This window comes from Gymnoscopelus microlampas (assembly GCF_963454915.1).
Source record: "Gymnoscopelus microlampas genome assembly, chromosome: 7".
NCBI classification, from domain to species: Eukaryota; Metazoa; Chordata; class Actinopteri; order Myctophiformes; family Myctophidae; genus Gymnoscopelus; species Gymnoscopelus microlampas.
The window spans coordinates 4793146-4815306 of record NC_139944.1 but is presented as its reverse complement, the minus strand read 5'-3'; the positions used below and the strand labels follow the sequence as shown (position 1 = coordinate 4815306).

Here is a 22161-nt window from a genome sequence, read left to right as displayed (position 1 = left end):
TGACTCGGTTCCACAGATAAGTCCCGACCCACAGGTTGAGAATCACTGGCAACTAGCAGTGACGTCAAAACCAAAGGGTGCCATGTATTCTGCGAGAGAAATAAGCAACAGCTCTAAGAAAACAAAGTTTTATATATAGATAGCAGTACATATCTTACTTTGTTACAAACTAAAGTTGACTAATAGTCTTTTTTTGTTTAGATCGGCTATTAGGAAAATAGCCGATCTACAAGCTCAGAGGTTATGAGCTTGTAGATCGGCTATTATTTGCGCACACACACACACACACACACACACACACACACCTCCTCCTCTCTCATGGATCTCTTGCACGGATTAGTAGAATCACGGGTCAATTCTTCCGTCTGTCGAGGGACGACGACGATGGGGAAGGGGGTCCGGAGGGGGTGCGTTCGTTTCAACGGGGGAGGGGGTCCACGTTGGTTTCCCTCGAGGGTTGATGATCGGGCTGGCGCTCCGGTCGGATCGGCTTTTTATTTTGTGTCGCCCACTCGCCCATCTCTCCTCTGACACAGAGGGGTAGTTTGCAGACTTTTACAGTCTTGTTTTTTTTTTGGTCGCCTCGGATCAACGGGCTGTTTATGAAGCGCTTTCGCACGCCAACATCCTGGAGGAAAGATCATCACCCGCGGGCTTGTGCACATGTCGAGCATGTGCGCGAGAATCTCACGGGGACGCGCGCCTCCGCCGTTCACGGTAAGATCCTAGCTCTTAGAGCCAGCCTGATGTGTTAACTCTGTTTCGCTTTGTAATGGCGGACCAGTTACTGGTATAGACGCAGCCGGGCGGCTTACACTCCTTTGTAAGAAAGTGTTTGTGTGATCACGTGACCGGATCATGTTTTTTTCAACTTCTACGTCATCTACACGAAAGATATTAACCCCCAAGCTGCCAGAGGTCCTTATAACAGAAACTACTGAGAAAAGAACAGAAAGAGAAAAGAACAGAAACCACTTCGCGTAGATCTACGCGATTTTCACGCTGCAGCCTTATTTAGGTTTGCGTAGATCTACGCAATTGGCAGGCAATGTGTTAATATGATAATATCATATATGATTTAATATGATTTTATCATACAGGTTGTTCATTAATATCATTTTATCATACAGGTTGTTCATTAATATGATTTTATCATACAGGTTGTTCATTAATATCATTTTATCATACAGGTTGTTTATTAATATGATTTTATCATACAGATTGTTCATTGATATCATTTTATCATACAGGTTTTTCATTAATATCATTTTATCATACAGGTTGTTTACCTGCTGTTCCTCCAGTCCACCTCATTAATAAAACACAAAATGGCCGACCAGACACCTTCACCTTCAGCTTCAGCTCCACCTTCACCTTCAAACCGAGCTCCACCTTCAGCTCCACCTTCACACCCAGCTCCACCTTCAGCTCCACCTTCACCTTCACCTTCAGCTTCAGCTCCACCTTCACCTTCAAACCGAGCTCCACCTTCAGCTCCACCTTCACACCCAGCTCCACCTTCAGCTCCACCTTCAGCTCCACCTTCAGCTTCAGCTCCACAGACCCAGGTAGGCTACAGGCCTTACATTGTGAATTCTTTATTCTCAGCTTAAAAATCAAACTTCTTAAAAATATGGCTTATTGATGTTATTATTCATAATGTACTGTTCTGAAGCCCAATATTATTCATAATATATACTGTTCTGAGGCCAAATAATAAACCATAACCATATAAATGAACCCTTAAGTTGTTTTAGTGAAGTATATAGACATTTGCCATGCTATTCTGACAGAGAGTAAAAATGGCCTATAGGAAATTCTGCTATCCGTTAGACCCACTGTTGTAATATAACAACATTTCAATAAAACCTTACGAAAACTATTTGTTTTAAAAAACATTATGTTTTCCTCTCCAAAGTACTCCTAAAACACCATCTGAAAGGTTGAACTTTTTTTTTGCAAGTAGAAATATATCCGGGTCTTGCAGGGTTAACATAATCTTGTATTTATAGATGTGTGGATTTGAGTGAAGTGGTTTCCAAAGTGTTAACAGGTTTCCATAAATGGTGTAGTAAATTTTAAAATAATAATAATAACTAGAAAAAGTGCTCCCTTTTTGCATTTTGTACAAAACGGATCTATCCTGCAAACTTTGGAAGCCAATGTTAGCCAATCAGAATGGAATATGAAAAATCGGACTGATCCATCTCAGAGGCGTGTTTTGGGACGAGCGTTCCGTTTTCCACCCGGAATGGCTCTGTAATTCTCTATAGACTTATCAGCCGTTGTTGTGCGGGGTTAAGATTCTGGCCCGGTCAACGTTAGAATTCACCATACGCCAGTGATCCGTCTTGATCGCATGACTATAGAGATACTGTGTGCGGATTTGCGTGACGTTTGGACAAAATCTGTAGGAGTAATATCCAACAATGTGTTTTGTAAAAATCGGCCTCCTGGTGGCGCTATAACAGGCCAATCTGAATATTTCGGCATTGGCATCCAGGGAGTGTGTGTGCACAGTTTTGCAGCGACAGAGCAACAGTGCTGGAGATTAGCTGCTCGCAGACAGACGGACGGACACACGGACGTACGGACGGACGGACGGACAGGGTGCAAAACATAGTTTCTCGGCCATGCCTTTCGGCCTGGCGGAGACAATGATAAAATCATTACAATTTCACCGTAGGTCACAGAGAGCTGAAATGATTTCAGCACATCCACTGATGTGTGTGATAAACGTGCCTCTTCACTCTGTCACTCTATAATAAATTAACTCTAAAACAGTACATTACAGTCATTTAGCAGATGCTTTTATCCAAAGGGACTTACAATAAGTCCATTCAACAACGGTAGGCAAGAAGATTACTAATCACCAGAAGTCTGAAGTGCATTCTCTTCTCTTCTCAAGCAACTAAGAGTATAGAGGCTATTCCTGACCACGCCCCCTACTTCCCCACATGGAAAGAACCTATATGCGTCATATGTTTGTAATATAGGACCGCATATATGTATATATATATATGTGCATATATGTACATATATGTGCATATACATATAGGAAAGGTGCCAATTTTATGTATGTAACATAGGTACATATGACCTGTATGTAACATATAGGTACATATATGACCTGTATGTACCTATATCTACATATATGCAATGAAACATAATTATATGATACCTATATCACCTATAAAATAGGTGAAATAGGTGATAAGTTTGTTTTACATGTACACATTAATCAAATCCAATAGAAACCCAAATGTAGAACTTTAACACTTTATTTAAACAAGTTATAATATGCAAACATGAAACATTATGGCTTTTAAAGTGGCAAACAGCTGGATAAAAAAAATGATATAAATGATATAGATATAATATAAATTTAAATTAAATTAAGGTCCGGGACATGGTTAACACTCCTTTTCCCCTGCCAGGCTTTTGGAAATGCCAAAACCCAGGAAGGACACAGACCCAAGAGAATAGACAGACAGAAGTTAGTTACTCATCATTGATGTTTTATTAATGAACAAACATAGCAGGCAGCTTTAACAGCATATCAAAAAAATATATGTATTGGCATCAAAATTTACATAAAAGTTGAAAGGACCACTTCACCACTTTTCATACAATTAGTACTCACTAATGTTCATGATAAAATACTACCATTTTTTTCTACTCTGTCTGTGTCTCATAGGAGGGCTGTGGGTAGTTCAGAAACCCATCCACCAGTGACATCATCGTTTGGCCGTTTTTTTTTATTAAACAAGATATTTTTAAAACACATTTAGATTTGTATTATCGTGAGAACGATGGCTTCCATTATTGCATTGCAACTTTTCACAAATATTATTATGAATAGTAAGTTACAGTTTCTATTAGCTTGAATTCAACATTGATGATGTCACTGGTGGACAGGTTTCTGAACTGCCCACAGCCCTCCTATGAGACAGACCGAGTAGGAAAAAGAGGGTAGTATTTTATCATGAACATTAGTGAGGACCAATTTTATGAAAGCCGGTTGAAAAGTGGTCCTTTAAGTGCAAAAGTGCATCATGTTTAACATTTTGCATGTGTAATAAACAAATGGCCACAACCAAAACAGTGCATTTTTGTTAAACATAGTGTTGTTCGTCGACTGAAACTAAGACGAAAAATGTTCTACCTTTTTCCACTGACAAACTAAATAAAAGCTATGACGACTAAATGTATTGACAATTTCGTCAACAAATAACTAGACTAAAATGTTAGGAAGAGACTAGTGGACAAAAATCTGCTGCCAAAAACACTGGGGAGTACCTAGTCCTTTGCAGCACGGCTTCGGCACTTATTGGTCATGGCTTTCTTCAAGCCCTCTGCAGTGAAAACATTGGTCCATGATGCCAGAGAGGAACACCGCAAGACGTAGTCTGCAGACAGAGAAGATGACATGACACAAGTCAGTCAACATGGGTTTCCCCCGGTTAAATATATACATTTTAAAGACTATATGAATATGACTCTCTACAGACTGAGCACAGCATAGCCACAGATGAGGCCAACCTGGTTCAGAGTGTACTGTACGTCCCACCAGCGCAACATGTTGGAACCTGCATTTCTTTACTGCACAAAGGCAGCCAAATTGCCCAATGATAATGTATTGGTGACATCATAAATTGAGAATATAATTTACAAAACCAAGATTTGTCAAGGATCAAGTGTATTTATATGTCCCAAGCTGGGCCTTTTACAGCAGATAATAAAAGCCCTAAAAACACAATACAGTAAGACAGACATGTGTATACATTGTCACAAGATACCCCCCACAATCTTTCTAGCTCCCTTAAAGGAGAATTCCATGCTAGAATGCTTTCTTACCTTTCTTTGTAGTTGTTACGTCCCCACCAAAGAGGTCCAGGTGTTTTTTTGTGCAAAAACTCCTTATTGCCCATTTCCCCTACCATAGGCCCTCAATGAATTGCATTGAATGGAATGGGAATTGAATGGGGCTATGGGGTGTTGTGCTAATTCGCTTATTTCCATCGAAATAAGTAGTAAAGTGTGCTGCTTGGGATATTATTTACATTATGAAAAGAGAATATATACAAAAATAATAATAATTTTGAGCAAAAGAAATAAGCGAATTAGCACAACACCCCATAGCCCCATTCAATGCAATTCATTTAGGGCTCATGGTAGGGGAAATAGCCAATAAGGAGCTTTTGCACAAAATAACACCTGGACCTCTTTGGTGTGTACTTAACAACTACAAAGAAAGGTAAGAAAGCCTTTTAGTTTGGAATTCTCCTTTAGGGGCATTTTTCTGTCTAATACCTAGATTACCATACCAGCAAATGGCAGAAAAGTACATGACAGATTCAATTAAGGCTCTATATCATTGATTTGTTTACCTGAAACCTGGCTAACTTCCTTAAACAGAAAAGGCACTGCTGGCCTTTCTTGCAAACAATTTCAGTATTGGAATCGAATTTCAGACGATTGTCGATTATGGTCCCAAGATATCTATAAGTGGTTACCAACTCCACTGACTGGCCATCTATAACACTACTCTGAGGAACTAGTGGTGTGACAAATACTTACTGAACAGTGCATCCCTCTTCGCCTCATCCAGTTTGTTCTTCCCCTCTGGGATGACACCATGCTTTCCGTATACGACGGCATTGCGGCACTCCTCATGGGTGAAGAACACCTCGAAAAACGCATGGAATAGCCTCTTGCAGTCCTTCCTGGCACGCTGGTGTATGGCTGCCAGCTGCACAGAGGAAATCAACTGTCCACAGCCTGTGAATAGAGAGCGAGCAATTAACAAACTGCATTTTAAGACATCAGTTTTGCACTTGTAAGGCTCAGCTACATTGACCCCTTTCTGCGCTCAGTGCACCATGAAAACAGACAACTGTGACCTTCTGAAAACTTCACTATCTAGTTGCAGCTCACAACACGGATCACTCGCTACCAAGAACGTCAGGTTCAGTGTGAAATGTATGGCAAACGTATACATCCATACCTGGATATAGCTCCTGCTGCCCGAGACTGGACACTCCAGACTCCAGGGTGATAAAGCCCTTCAGTGCGTCTAGTTGCTCAGAGCCTAGAACAAAGACAAAAAAATCTGAGTCTACTCAGTGTATTTGTAAAACAATAAGATTGAGTACTGTTCTATATAGCTCTACAGTATATTCTGATAGCAGTCATTGATGAGTATTTGTTCAGTAGCAGGGGTCGATTTCCCAGTAAACAGAAAACAGTTTTATTTTGGGATACCAAAGTTTTCCAGTCATGTCAGAGAACTCACAAAAGAGGTACAGGATAAAGTAAAGTTTCAAGTGAGACAAAGAAATTAGCAGACAACTGAAAACTGCAACATTACAGGCAATAAAACTTTCTGATACTGGAGAGCACAGTGGTTATCCTCCTCAACAGGAGCTGGAGCTTCTCCACCTCAGACCGACAAGAGTCGCAAGGCTGCCACCCTTGACCCTCTGGTATGCTCTGGTCAGATGGATTTGGTTGACCTAGAAAGATTGAAAGCACGTCAAAAACTGTAAAGAAAAGTAAAAAAAAAAAAAGTAGAATGCAAAACTCATCTATGAATCCTGAATTTGAAGGACAACAGTGCAAGTCTGCTGACACTTAGCTGAGGAACCACACCTTCTACTGGAGCATCACTGGACGGAGATGGAGGTTGCAGTACACTGGGTGTTTCTTGGTTCCACTGATCCAAGTCCATATATGTAGCTGCATACGGCTGTGCAGAAAAGAGAAAAGGCCCTTAATTGTACTTGGTCAAAAATCATCAAAACTATAGGCTACTATACAAGCTCGCACCGAGTGCTGTGCTATGAGCTTGTAGGTCTAAATGGGTTCAATCTAAAGAAAACATACCTCATCAACAGGTCAGCAGGCCTGTGTAGAAGAGGCTGGAGGGTATGGCTGTAGATCGGGGTAAAAGGTATCACAAGGTTGCAGAGACATAGAAAAGTAACCTTAGTTTGTAGTCTGTCAAAGATCTTTAAAAAATAGCTATGCCTTTATGCAATGCATTGTGGATTTTAGATAGAAAACCCCTTAAGAAAAGCCCTTAAGACAGTGTTCTGACCACTTCTTTACTTCTGAACAACTCTACTAAAATATGACCATGACAATGTCATTCATATAGTGGGGAAGAGAATGGTCCAAATGTTTTGCACATAACTTACACTCAAAGCCAATCAAAGTCCATCAATTGCTTCAGGAGGGAGGAGACAGGAGGACAAACCCACTTTTCTGGCTGAGCAGTTTTGTTGTTTGGTGCCACCGCCAATGGGTTGATCCCAACGAAACATCTGAAATCACAAAACACAAATGGAAAAGGTGCACTCACAGCCGTTCTACAAGAGAGCACATCATTCGAGTTACACATGATGGTTCTACTTAAAGCAGAAAGTTACCTTTGAATGAATTCCAGTGTGTAACAGGCGTGCTCCTCCTGGTACACCAAAGTTGTAATAACTGGAAAAGCTGCCATTCCAGCCAGGAAGTTGATCTGTGGAGCCACAACGACCGACCTCAATGCTCAGCATCCATTGTGTAGCTGTGAGAACTTCACCTAAAGATAATTTGACATATATGGTTTGCATGTTAACAGTGTTTGTCTGTTGCTTTCCACATAACAATAGACTGTTAAACTAAAACATGACCTCCATATAGTATCTGTATTTGCAATGCTTTAAAACAGTAAAAAAACAGTAAAAAGTGTGCAGACTAAACTCAGTGTTAATTTAACTGTCTTAAGCAGGGGTCTTCAACAGGGGGTCCGGGACCCCAAGGGGGTCCTCAGAATTACTACAGGGGGTCCGCTAAATCTTTGTGTGATATGATTATTTATTTTACCTTAACCACTTGAACCTTAGCATCCCTTTTCTGAGGAGAACTTTAGCCAAAAATAGCAGATCTACAAGCTCACAATGCCTCACGCTGCAAGGCGTTGTGAGCTTGTAGATCTGCTATTTTTGGCAAAGAGGGAAAAAGAGCAGACCAAGTAAACAAAAAAAGTTGAATTTGAAACACAATTTTATACAATATAGAGGGGGTCCCTGCTTCATCTCTCTCTCAGCTAGGGGGTCCATGGCCTGAAAACGTTGAAATGATTTTACTTTGTACTGTAGGTTCAAAACAAAATGCATAGATATAATAATAATAATAATAATAATAAGGGTAATAATAATAATAACTAGAAAAAGTGCTCCTCGGAGCACAACTCTCCGCTGTTGGGAATGTTGGGAATGTTCTATCTGTATAAGTGTCCTATCCGTCCTGTCTGTATAAGTGTCCTATCCCTCCTGTCTGTATAAGTGTCCTATCCGTCCTGTCTATGTAAGTGTCCTATCCGTCCTGTCTGTGTAAGTGTCCTATCCGTCCTGTCTGTGTAAGTGTCCTATCCAATTGTTACAGTATCCGCCATTTCTCAACCATTTCGTGATTGTTCCTGTCTTACCTCACTCTTACCAGACTTGTGTTGGGAATGTTGGGAATGTTCTAATTCTTATGTTCTAACTGTCCTATCCATCCTGTCTGTATAAGTGTCCGATCCGTCCTGTCTGTATAAGTGTCCTATCCGTCTTGTCTGTATAAGTGTCCTATCCGTCCTGTCTATGTAAGTGTCCTATCCCTCCTGTCTGTATAAGTGTCCTATCCGTCCTGTCTGTATACTGTAAGTGTCCTATCCGTCTTGTCTGTATACTGTAAGTGTCCTATCCGTCCTGTCTGTGTAAGTGTCCTATCCGTCCTGTCTGTGTAAGTGTCCTATCCGTCCTGTCTGTGTAAGTGTTCTATCCGTCCTGTCTGTATAAGTGTCCTATCCGTCCTGTCTGTATAAGTGTCCTATCCGTCCTGTCTGTATAAGTGTCCTATCCGTCCTGTCTGTGTACTGTAAGTGTCCTATCCGTCTGTGTAAGTGTCATATCCCTCCTGTCTATATAAGTGTCCTATCTGTCCTATCTGCCAATTATGTATCAGCCATGCAGCCATTTCGTGATGGTTCCTGTCTTACCTCACTTTGACGCCATGTATTTATACAGTATTTCACCGTATTGTCACGTGTCACGTGAGGCTTGACCAATCGGTGTGTCATATTTAGAAAGTGAAAACAATACTCTCCTGCGGAGAGTAATAATAATAATGAATTACAGTCAAAACAAACAAGGCCAACATTTGCTCTCACTGATGTGGTCTGATTTATACCTGAAATAAACAATGACATCATGCACCAAATGGAAATTAATATGCTAATGCCTAGCTCCGACGGAACCTCTCCCTCCGCTGTATAGCTCCGAGATGAGGTTCCTCGTTAGTTACTGCCGTCTGTTTTCGAAATGGTCGCACGTCGTCCACTTTACATGTTTCTTACCCCTTTTTGCACATCGTATCCAAAAAGTAAAGCATTTCCGCCACTCTCTCAGATGTTTGAAGTTTTAACGCGCCATAAAAGCCATCCAACGGGTTGAAGAAAGTATTTAATTTGCCTCGGTTTTCATCCGGTTACATGGTTTTTAAGACATTGCGCAAGAGTTGCGCCCGTAGAGATAACATTACTGGTTACCCTACTGGTCAAATGTTGAATTGCATCTTCTAATGCAAAATATTATGGAACCGGATGAAAACCGAGGCAAATTAAATACTTTCTTCAACCCGTTGGATAGCTTTTATGGCGCGTTAAAACTTCAAACACCTGAGAGAGTGGCGGAAATGCTTTACTTTTTGGATACGATGTGCAGAAAGGGGTAAGAAACATGTAAAGTGGACGACGTGCGACCATTTCGAAAACAGACGGCAGTAACTAACGAGGGACCTCATCTCGGAGCTATACAGCGTACAGCGGAGGGAGAGGTTCCGCGTAGGGGCTAGCTAATGCCATGTCTAAGACTGTGTTGCACGCCCCAAAAAAACTGATCTAAAAGCTCACAATGCGTCGCTGTGAGCTTGTAGATCAGTGATGTTTGGGCATGCAACACAGTCTTACGACGAAACATATAGACGCTTTAGAACCAGAGCGAGTCTGTATAACCCCCTGTATTATGACAGTCATGACGAAACTTCAACCTGGTGTTTGCACGTTCTCCATGTAAAGCCCTACATCTACATTAACGTTCAGATTTCAAATATAAAGTGCTTACCCCATGGCCACGGATGTTACAATTCACTTTGTGTCGGTGTAAGTAGTGTACCCGTATATTCCGGATTGTTAAAAAAAAAAGCATTTTAATCCGATCGGTGGCCATTTTGTCATAGAGTTATAATGTAACAGAGTGCAGTACTCCTCCCAACCGATAGGGTCAAGTAGTTGAAAGCGTACAGAAATACGGAGAAAATGGCCATCGATCGAATTTAAATGCTTTTTATTGAACAATACAGACGATATGGGTATTGCTGAGTGAGTGCCCGAGTAGACTTGTAACATCCGTGACCATAGAGTAAGCACTTTATATTTAAAATCTGAACGTTTATGCAGATGTACAGGTTGTAAATGGAGAAAGTGCAAAACACAGGTTGAAGTTCGGCCGTGACGCTCGTGACGGACGAGCGTCGTGTGATCCATAGCTAATACACGACAACTGCACACCGTTTACGATACTAACAAGTTGGATAACACTTTAATTCCATAAACTAATTAAACTTACCTGTTATATGGTAGAGTAGCACGGAAGCAACTGGTTTGTAAATAAATGTTCGCTTAGCCGACGGTTAGTTAGTTCCGTTTCTCACGCTCCCCGGTTCAAAACTGATAAGCTCCGCCTTGAGCAGCTGCGTGACGTAACTGTAGGTCTGGTCAGGTTCTCAACCTGTGGGTCGGGACCCCCCAGGGGGATCCCCACATGATTGGGGGGGATCTGTAGGTGGCAGTGACAGTGAAGTGACAATTTAAGTAACCCTTTTAATACCTAAAAAAGAAAAATAATTACTGCATCAAAAGTAATCAACAAACTATACCAAAAAAAATGGTCAAACGTTGACCAAATTGTCAAATAATATAAGAAAGAGGCAAAAATAGCCCATCGACTCAAGGCGTTGTGAGCTTGTAGATCGGCTATTTTCAAAATATTGATCTGTGGAACGGAGTCAAATTAAATGCCTCAACTCCTACATTACAAGTGCATATCAGGGTTGGGGGTCCCCAGTTCAAATATGATTATTTTGGGGGGTCGTGGCCTGAAAAGGTTGAGAACCAGTGAAGTAACAGGATAGGTGGGCACTCGGACATCTGCACACCTCAATGTAAAATTGGCAATTTTGTCCAAAATGTTAAAAAATGAAATATTTGGAAAATGTTTTAATACAAAGTATACATGATTAGAACATTCTTAAACATTTGACAATTAAGGTCTAATATTTCTATAATTGCTAGAAATTGCTAGAAAACCTTTATAGCAGTCATTTTGGGGCATAAACAAGAAGTTGAAGGATACAATTAATAACAATAAAAATAACTGATAATGATGATGATGTTCACATCATGTAAAACATTTGTTAAATTGTTGTGCCTTTTGTTTTTAAACCCTGTAGCACTTTGTTATTTCCAAAAATGTAAAGTGCATTATAAATAAAATGTATTATTATTATTATTATTATTATTATTATCATTATTATGTATACTTTACATTACTGTAAAACTAACTTCTACAGTTAGATTATAACCTGACTGTAATTTCTACATTATGTTACTGTGTAAAAATGCAGTAAGTTTCTGTAATGATTTGTTTTCCATGATGCATTGCAAAGTTAAACATTGTAAAATGACAGAACAATAAGTTACTGTAATTTTTTACTGTAGAAATGACAGAAATGTGTTACAGTGTAGATAGATAGATAGATAGATAGATAGATAGCAGACGCGTCGCTAGGTCTCTACTAGGTTGGGGGCTTAGCCCCCCAGGCAACTGTGCTGGCCTGCAACGGGACATGCACGAGATGAGAGCTCAAACTTGGATTATGCTTTCCTCTGGGTACATATTAAGAAGCTATATAGGAGACTTATATGTCCTGTATTATGAACATATAGAGCCTATATATGGATAAAGAAGCTATATAGGAGACCTATATGGCTTGTATTATCAACATATATGACCTATATGAGGGTATAAACAAGCTATATAGGAGACCTATATACCCTGTATATGCACATATGCACCTGATTTTGACCTATATGTGAGATATATGCAGCCTATATGGAGCTTATACCAGGCATATATGTGGTATATATGCACATATATGCGCATATATGATCCTTATATGTAGCATATAGGTTACATATAGTTGCATATATGGAACATATAGATTCTTTCCATGTGGGTCCGCTCTGAGGACTAATCTCGGAGCGCGTCTGTCTGTGTTTTCGGTTTGTGTCCCAGCTGATTCTCCTTTCACTTGATCAGATGTGTTTGTTTTACTTTGTAACTGATATAACTGTTATTCTACTTAACCAAATCAACGGTAGCCAATACTGTAATGTAGAAATACTCTGTTACAAGTAAAAGTCCAGAATTCAGAGTACAATTACAAAAGTGTTTGGGTTTCAAAATGTACTTAAAGTACCAAAAGTAAAAGTACTCATTAAGCAGACTGTCCCATTCTTGTAGATCTGCTATTTTCAAATGGCCGAAATGTAGGGCTGAAGTGATTAATGTATATATATTTTGAATTTTAATAATTAAAATCTATAAAGTAACTATAAATAAAGTTTTCAAATAATTGTAGTGAAGTAAAAGTACAATATTTTCCTCTGAGATGTAGTGGAGTACAAGCAAAAGTACAGAAAATTGGAAATACTCAAGTAAAGTAAAAAATACCTCGACATTGTACAGTACTTGAGTAAATGTACTTAGTTACATTACACCACTGATACACTCATCTAAAAAGGGGACATGTTGTGACGATGAAATGACGAAATACCCCAATTAATATGCTATGGAGAAAATATATTTCTAATTGGAAGCGACGGCCGTGGACGATAACGCAATAGTCTTACCAGTTTCTCCACAGCAACATAGTAGTTTTGTGTTAACATACAGACACAGCTTTTTATGTATTTGAAGGTAAGCGTTGAACCGAGTGTAATGACTATCCTAGCAAACCCGTTCACCTTCCAACTCCAGACCAGTACGCTGTGCTGAATCTGTCATCTTCACTGTTCCAATGTCATCATGATGAGCACAGACACCCTGGCTTGTGTTATGTGGTGCATAACGTGTTACTATACATCTATATCAATTATCTGTTCATATGCTGTGTTCATTATATATTAATTCACTATATATCCATTTCAACCTAATCAAGGCAAAAAACGTTTTTTTTATTTTAGCGTCCATTTTCATGAAAATGTTAACTATTGTACCTTGGTATCCATGGTAAGCATGACATTATGCAATCTATATCTGTTCATTATATTGCACCATATCAATATTCATATGTAATGTTCATTACATTTCACATTGCCTTAATCATGGTCTCAATAACACAATATACATACAGTACAACATTTGAAACCCCCTACAGTTAAAAAAGGTATGGACAAGTCAATGAAGTGTATAAATTATTTATTGAAATAAATATTGCCGATGACGAGACCCTCTTCTCAAAGGTCCTGTGACATGTCTGAAAGAGAGAAAAGAAGCCACATCACATTCACAGATGTACAGTGAAGGGTTTTTATTTTAATCATTATCAATGTTGTCATATGAAGTGAACATACATTTTACTTGTAACAGAGTATTTCTCCAACAGAGCTGCCAAGTTTCAGGAAAATCTAGGAGTGAGACTTTAGTGTCATCACATGCACAAGCGTGTGGCCAGTGCACGTGCGCGCGCTTCACTTTTATTTCCGGTTTTTATCACTTTAGTTCGGTTAATTCGGTACAAAAAAATGTACTCCATGGAGTGTAGATGCACTGTGGCAAAAAGGAAACGAGAGGCCCGTAAGGGCCATGTATACCTAGCGCTATAAGGTAAAAGTGCAATGTATCAGCTACCTACTTTCTTAGAGAGATGAGACAAATAGGAAAATCAAATGAGCATATATACAATATATATACAGTATGTGTGTGTGTGTGTGTGTGTGTGTGTGTGTGTGTGTGTGTGTGTGTGTGTGTGTGTGTGTGTGTGTGTGTGTGTGTGTGTGTGTGTGTGTGTATATGTATGTGTGTATTTTATTTTGTCAAAGGGCTTAGTCGTTCATGTCAATAACAGAGCCTTTGCGTCATGGTCTTCACCAGGCTGAAAGGCATGGTGAGAGAGTATGTTTTGCGTCCGTCCTTCCATGTGTGATTGTGTGCGTGTGTCATTCTGTCTATGTACAGCTAATCTCCGGCACCGTGGCTTGATCGCAGCTCCCTGGATGCCAATTCAGAACCTCAGCCCCAAATTTCTCGCATGGGCCTGTTATAGCGCCACGGTAGGCCAATTTGTGCTAAACATTTTTTTTTTTTACAGTAGCCTACTCCTACAAATTTTGTCCACAAATCAGTACACAGTGGCCCTCATTTATCAACGCGGTGTAGACCAAATAATGGGCGTATGGCGAGATCACCGCAACTTTCGTAATTTATCAATATATCCTGACATTGACTTCAGCGTATCGCCCGTTCAGATCTCACGTCAGGTCGGAGGCAGTTGTTGACTTTGGCTGAACCCGTTTGTTAAATCCTAGACCTGCGGAGCAGCATTGTCTGACTGTCTGACAGGCATCTGAACACATGTATCCACTCCAAAATGTATAACCTAACACACTAATATATAATCCCTGGGAAAATATAACATTTTATAAACTAATTTAAACAAACTGCTTTAACAGTCATTCAGATAAGATTGCAGATCTGGCTGCATTGGCTATTTGAAAATAGCTGATCTACAAGCTCACAACGCTTCGCATCGCGACACGTTGTGAGCTTGTAGATCTGCTATTTTCAAAATATACAAGCGCTTATGCAAGAGCATTTTTGGGAGTTTGGACCGGCGCGGCGACGCCACTGTTATCTTTTCATGGACAGTGAGGTCTCTACACCTATATATACCTATACATATGCATATAGCGTGTCCTATGCGCAGTGCTCCGACATTAAACAGTAAACCCGAACCAAACCCGCACCCTAACCCTAACCGCACGCGGATGCCACATAGTCGGAGAAAAGGTCTGTCGGATTAACGCATGCCTCCCGTTATCTACAACCTAGCTGGGTTGAGGATATAAACCCGACGCTCCACAGGACTCACTGCAGTCCGTCCGAGTCTCACGGGGAAGGGGAATAGCTTAAATTACTGCTTTATTTTAGTGTAACTTGAACGCACACTGCTCGGTATGGGTTAAATAGATTAATATACAAACGTATGATGTGATTGGTATCATAATCAGTCATTCATGTAGGCTACTAGCCAATGTGACAAAGATTGTACCGTTACGGAATACATGAAAGACAGTTCGGCTTGCAAGTTGTTAGGTGCTTGTGCGTGCGTGTGCGTGTGCGTGTGTGTGTGACTTGACAGGCAGCGAGGCGGACAAGGGAAACTCTTTCTTATTGGCTTTCTATGCTTTGTTTGGTCGTATTCTGGTTCTCCATGTCGTGAAATCGGGGTGTTTCGAGAATATTTAAGTACGTGTTATTTAAATGCTGCTTGGTTTCAGGCGTCAGATTTATCAGACCAAATGTACGCTAGGATTGGCTGTATAGGATTGCTTGATAAATGTCACTTGGACGTTGGTGTACGGCTGAATTTAAGCCAAAAAATAAGCTGTTTTTTACGCTCCGTTGCTAAATGAGGGCCCTCTATAGTCATTAAACGGAAAGTATTTTTCAGATTTTTCAGATTCCATCCTGATTGGCTAAGATTGGCTACCAAAGTTTGCTGGAGTGCTCCGTTTTGAACAAATTGCCTCAAATCATGAACACAGCGTGCAATTGAATTAAATTCAATTAAAACTTTGCATGCTTTGTATGCTAACTTTGTATCCTAACTAGAGTCCAAGGAAAAACCTTATGTTAAACACATTCTTTTATATTAAGCCTTCAGATTTTATCAAAATTTCACGCAAATCGGTACACATGATCTCTATAGTCATGTGATCAAGACCGATCTGTTTGATTTTTCATATTCCATCCTCATTGGCTAAGATTGACAGGAGTGGCCCGTTTTCAACAAAATGCTGCATATCATGAACGCAGCGTCCGATTGTGGTGGAACTTTCAACATTCCCCTATTATAGCGTCAGCAGGAGGCTGATTTTTGCAACAACAAAACAAACATTTTATATTACTCCTACAAATCTTGTCCAAAACATCATGCAAATTGGTACACATTATCTCTATAGTCAAGTGATGAAGACGGTTCCATCCTATTTTTCATATTCGATCCTTGGTGAATTCCAAACATTGCTGGCCCACAATAACCTACCTGACCTGGTGGAGACCTTTGCTCCGAGGAGCACTTTTTCTAAATACTACATTATCCTTTAATTAATTTAAATGGTTATTAAATGTATTTATTTTGTCAAAGGGCTTAGTCATTCATGTCTATAGAGTACAGAAGTCCTGACATCACACGTTCATCCCCAGGTTCGTAAAGTAATTTCGCTATGGAGAATAACATTGGGTCATCATAGAATCGTCTCATATAAGAATTGTGGTCCAAAAATAAACAAACTGTCTCTGCGATATTGTCAGGGAGGAGGTTCTGTATCGTTTATGATAGCCAGTCACTTATATTTGATAGTCTGTTTCTGGCGAAAAGTTTACTAATTCGGCGGAAGTAACAATATCGTTTTCTCACCGTCAGTTGATGTATCCATAAGAGTAAAACCGCCGGGATCATTTGTTTATTTTTGGAACACAGTTCTTATTTAACGCGATATTAAATACGTCTATGGGGATTCAGAATGGGGGTGGAAAACCGCGAACCAGGTAGACAAACCAAGGATGTGTAAATTACGTCAGACTTCGGTGCTCTATAACAGAGCCCTAAAAGTCCTACTGAAAAACTAAAGAATTAGCAAATATTATACTTTTACACCTTTTCTACAATTATTTGAAAACTTTAGCTACTAGTTACGTACTTTGTAGATTTGTACACTTTGTGATCTTGTAGATCTGCTATTTTCAAAATATTGTCATACAAACTTGTGAAAGGGGACATTCTTCATATTTACTTTTAATACTTTAGTATATATGTTACCGATACTTTTACTCAAGTAAACTTAGAATTCTGGACTTTTACTTGTAACAGAGTAGTTCTACATTGTGGCATTGATAATTTTACTGAAGTAATAAATGTGAGTAGTTCTTCCACCATTGAATAATTATGACCACAAGCTTAATATGATATACAGTAGTTGGGGGTATTTGAGAGATATGTGAAGACACTTTAGCAAGGTACTGGTGCCTACAGTTTAAACAAGGCTCAAAGAAAGGTTATATTGATAAGAAACGTGTAGTTATTACTACAGTATATGAACAGTGGACACAAAAGGTGGTGGGTTTCTGGTTGAAAAGCACTACTGAAGCCAATATTGATTGATTGAATACTTTATTAACAGTTTGCAAAAAAAGCACAGAAAGTACAGTTCTATACAAAGGAATGCTAAATGATTTAACCCTAGAAAGCACTATGGCTTGTTTCCATTGGGTCCTGTGTATTAAATTAATTGATACAATACATGATGTTGTCTAATAGCACTCACTCAGTCATGATATGATTAAAATAACATGAATTGGTACAACAGGATGCTGATGATGGCTCCACTTCAGAAAAGGATGCAGATGATGCAGAGAAAGGTGAGTGTTTTTTCTGTTTTTTTCTGTTCAATGCTTAAATTAATTAATTAAAGTAAGTCGTTAGCTAGTGCTACATTTTGTTTGCCTAGGTGTACATCCTCAATATCATATTGTAAAACTATAAATGTACCAGTTGTTAAACTACTATTTATGTGGGGATGTACAGATGAGAGGTTTATTTATCATGCATATAATGACATTATTTTCCACTCTTTTTTTCCTCTTGCAAGCAGCACAGTTTGTGATGCAGAACAGGGCAAAGTTGATTCAAGACGCCTCCACAGTCATGGCTATAGTAGACAGTCTAGGAACCACCATGGTTCATCGTGAGAAGTATCAAAGTATTCTAGCTGAGAAGACGCCTATCGGCCAAATGAGGATGCTGTATACAACGGTGCTAGATCAAGGTGCAACAGTCGTCAGAGCAGCATTTTATGATGCCCTCAAACAACACCAACCCCACCAGTTGAATAGCGTTGGTAAGACCAGATGTATTACATTACTCTATTTTATGTTTTTTTTGTATTCTTTAAAAGTTATCACTTTAATTTTAAAGAAAAATGGCCGGCATACACAACAACCTTAATATAATTTATAGCAGCAGTGCCATAGAGTGAATGTGTGTCAAAGCCCAATCGAAAACGTTGCCATTGCAGTCTGCAAACCATGGATGCATTGCATCTGGATGCTGCAGACTGGTGTGCTGTCAGCAACAGGTTTGTCACCCAGGCACGTACGCCAAGACCGACTGTTTAACAAGCTGGTGTCAGGAGAAGTTAGAACAATGGCAGAACAAAGAGCCAGAGGCACAGCTGTCCAAATGCAAGAGTTTTAATATGACAAAGAACATGAGGAGCTCAATAAATGAACTAATACAACTACAGTGGGAAACCACTGGAACTCCACAAATACTGACTTAAACACATGTGACGACATTCAACAAACTGGCAGTGAACAGTAAACACAGGGGAGTTTAAATAGACAGGAACAGGACACAGGTGAACACTAAGGACAATTAACATGATTGGCTGGGGTTAAACAAGACACAGGTGAACATTTTCAAACTACAGTCAAATTAAATTACCTCTGTTGTGAGACAAGACGGGTAGCAGCAATAGAGGAACAGAAGGAACACTAGGATATCACTACCAAACAAAAGGAACACAGCAGTAAACAAAAACACATTTCACCAATTGTTTCACACCTGTAAACCTGTGATGAGGCAATATAGTTGATTCTGATTCTAAACCCTAAATACAACACAAAACAGGAAACATAAAAAGTCACTACAAAATAACACAGAGACAGGTCAAGACAATAAAACATGCTGGTGTTTAGACGCTAACTTTAGTCAACAGTCAGTATTAGACAGACATATTATTCCATAATTCATACCATTTTACTTTGTTTAATTTGGATATTATTACTGATAATTAATAATACAATAAATATTGCACAGCCATGTAGTTTGTTAGTCAGACTTTAAGGCTAAAAGGTGTGAAAACAGAATCTGTATGGGGCACTCATAACACAATAATGATGAGACAGACAATAATTCAATGTCCAAAGTATGAGAGAGTTTAAAAGTATTAATACAGTGGAGCCAACGTACATGTCATCAATGGGACATACATGCTGACTCACTGAGTTCATGTCCCACCTCTGGTTAAATAGGCTTGTTTCAGACACCCCCTCAACACCAACCACAGACAGTTTTCACATAGAGATGTTAATTTAGTCAACAAGCATGATGACAAAACGAAAGAATTTAAATGTTGCATAGGTGCCAGCCTGTCTCATAGAGGCAGGGTGGAGTCACACAGACTGCGGGAAACTTAAAAAGCAGTACAACTATACATTGGTTTGTTCTAAATTCACATTATAGAGTTCTTTCAGATTAACAATATTACATACTTCAAATTTCCTTGACATTCCTCCGTTTTAATCATTTAAAGAACTCATGAGATTGCAAAACAGAAAACAAAAAATGGCATAATGCGAACATTAAACGTCGTCCAGGCAGATGCGAAAAACCTATAATGCTTCTTTCTCTTGCACTAGGAAAAGTCAACTGCAGCCCCCTTGTCCCCAACCATCCTTCCAGGGCGACTTCATAAAAATGACTGGATACATTTAATAACAGCATTTAACAATCAAACATCATGCGCTCCTGTGCGCAGGAGAACTTCTTAAAAAACATTTGACATGAAAACAAGGCAGAGCCCAAAACAAAACACATATTGAAAATTTGAGATTACGTTCCTTAGTCATCAAAACACGTTCCTCAGACTTAAAAATCTTCAGCTCAGGAAAGCCTCCATCCAAAATTGTCCAGTCTCTCATGTTGCAGTGTCCCACAGGCATATTCAGTAAAAAACGACACTCCAGGTGTCACTCCTTTAGCTCCCCGTCAGCCCCATTAGAGCTTTCGGCGACAGACCTCTTAGCATCTGCGTCCACAGCTTCAATGCAACGTAGTATCAGGAAAAGAACGCACAGGTCACAGCTCTTCAAATCTCCACCTGGCATCAGCCGACCGATCATCTCATCCCAATCCAGAACTCCGGTCCTTCAGGATTCAGAGCGCTTCATGTCAGCCAGCCCATCCCCCGTTTGGAACCCCAGGGCTGAAGACTCCATAGGCACACACTCCATATCTGTAAAATAAACACAAGACATGTGTAAATAATCTCATCTTTACACGGGTTCATACAATGCAAAATCACAGAATTCTAGAAACTCCCATACAGAGCCAGAGCCGGGCATAATTTCAACATTCAGCCAAAATCTATTATACACAGGGATATATAGGGTTAGATGAAATCTTTTCAAATAGTGTAGCCGTATATATCACATGACATTTGACTCTGCATATGGAAAAAACATATCAATATGTTATAGCAAACCACGATACTCAATACCACACAAGCCGTAGAGATATTCAGCACGCTGTCATCATCTCCAATTCCTCCTCTCTCAGAACAGTTCCACTGCAGTTCATAAGTGGACCTGAAAATAAACACTCACAATAACATTATTTAACATACCCTAACTAAACCACATGTATGGCATTTAGAGGCACACCACTAGCTATAGTAAACTAATCTTACTGTCATGTTTAGAAATCATTCTCAAACCAAAACTAGTTCCCAATTACCATACTTGGATCATTAAATTAATATTGCTATTTAGTGATGTGGTCCTGCAGTCCTGGCATGTGTCTGTGTCAGTAAGAGAGAAGAAATCATTTTCTACAAAAACATCTTAAAAAGAAACAAAATAAAACATGACATGAATTAGCATCATTCAATACAAATCTAAGCACACATAAAAACCATGTCATATATTTACACAGCCCTTATGCTCAATTATTCAGTAGGAAAAGCACTAGGATACTTCAGATCAGAATAAACAATTGAAACAATCAAAATAGATACATTACCCCCCGTGTTTCGGACTTTCGGAAATCCCAGTGTTCCTGGCTACCAGAAAAATGTAAAGTAACACATCCGACAACGCACGTCTCAATAGGTCAGTTATCGATTAGTTTGTTAGTCGTGCCATTAGTCACAGAATACACATGGGATGAAACACACATTATACAACAACATGAAATCACATCAAAACATTAAGTTAGCCTCCCATATAACGACACCGATCCTAAAAGAAATTGGGAAGGAAAATTAGTAAACAAATCGTCTCATTATCGAGAGTAACTTTCCCACAAGCCCAAAACTCAGAAAATAAACCCATACTGGTATTTTCGGATTTCTGCTTGCCATGGCGTCCCAATGGAGCAGAAACCCTCAACCCAATCACCAATCCCTAAAAATAATGGCACTTGAATTTTAAGCTACTCGGTACCCCTCCTTTTCAAGACAGCAGAATAACGGTTTTCTCGAGGCCTTGGTCAGTCAAGACAGGCCATTAAAAAATTCCATGTACTTACAGATGCTGAACCTTAACCTTGATCAAAAGATCATTGTGCTGTTCTTGTACACACAACATTACAATAAACAACACTCGCACACACACACACACACACACACACACACACACACACACACACACACACACACACACACACACACACACACACACACACACACACACACCATTCATTCTGTGCTAGCTTCGTTGTATCCCTGTACAACAGGACCCTCAGGCCGGACAAAAGTCCCCCTGAACAGACAGCCGGCGACCGTTTGATTGATTGATTGATTGAATAACTTCCATACACATATATGCAAAAACTAACAATGAAAGAGTCACTGAACGTATTTACACAACCTGACTAAACATGACCTCCTAACGGTTTGAGTGTGTCGGCTTATGATTACTGCGTTTCTCGACTGACGTTAATCGG

General features: G+C 39.6%; 1 protein-coding gene across 1 annotated transcript in view; it reads left to right on the top strand.

The window, feature by feature from the left end:
• The first annotated feature begins 1449 nt into the window (after positions 1-1449).
• Positions 1450-22161, top strand: part of LOC311049471 (NACHT, LRR and PYD domains-containing protein 3-like) — a 43236-nt gene continuing 22524 nt past the window's right edge. Inside the window, exons 1-3 of the mRNA XM_084063046.1 lie at positions 1450-1568; positions 17744-17795; positions 18029-18274. Coding sequence (XP_083919172.1) covers positions 18040-18274 — 235 coding nt within the window. The 5' untranslated portion in view covers positions 1450-1568; positions 17744-17795; positions 18029-18039. The remainder of the gene's footprint in view (positions 1569-17743; positions 17796-18028; positions 18275-22161) is intronic.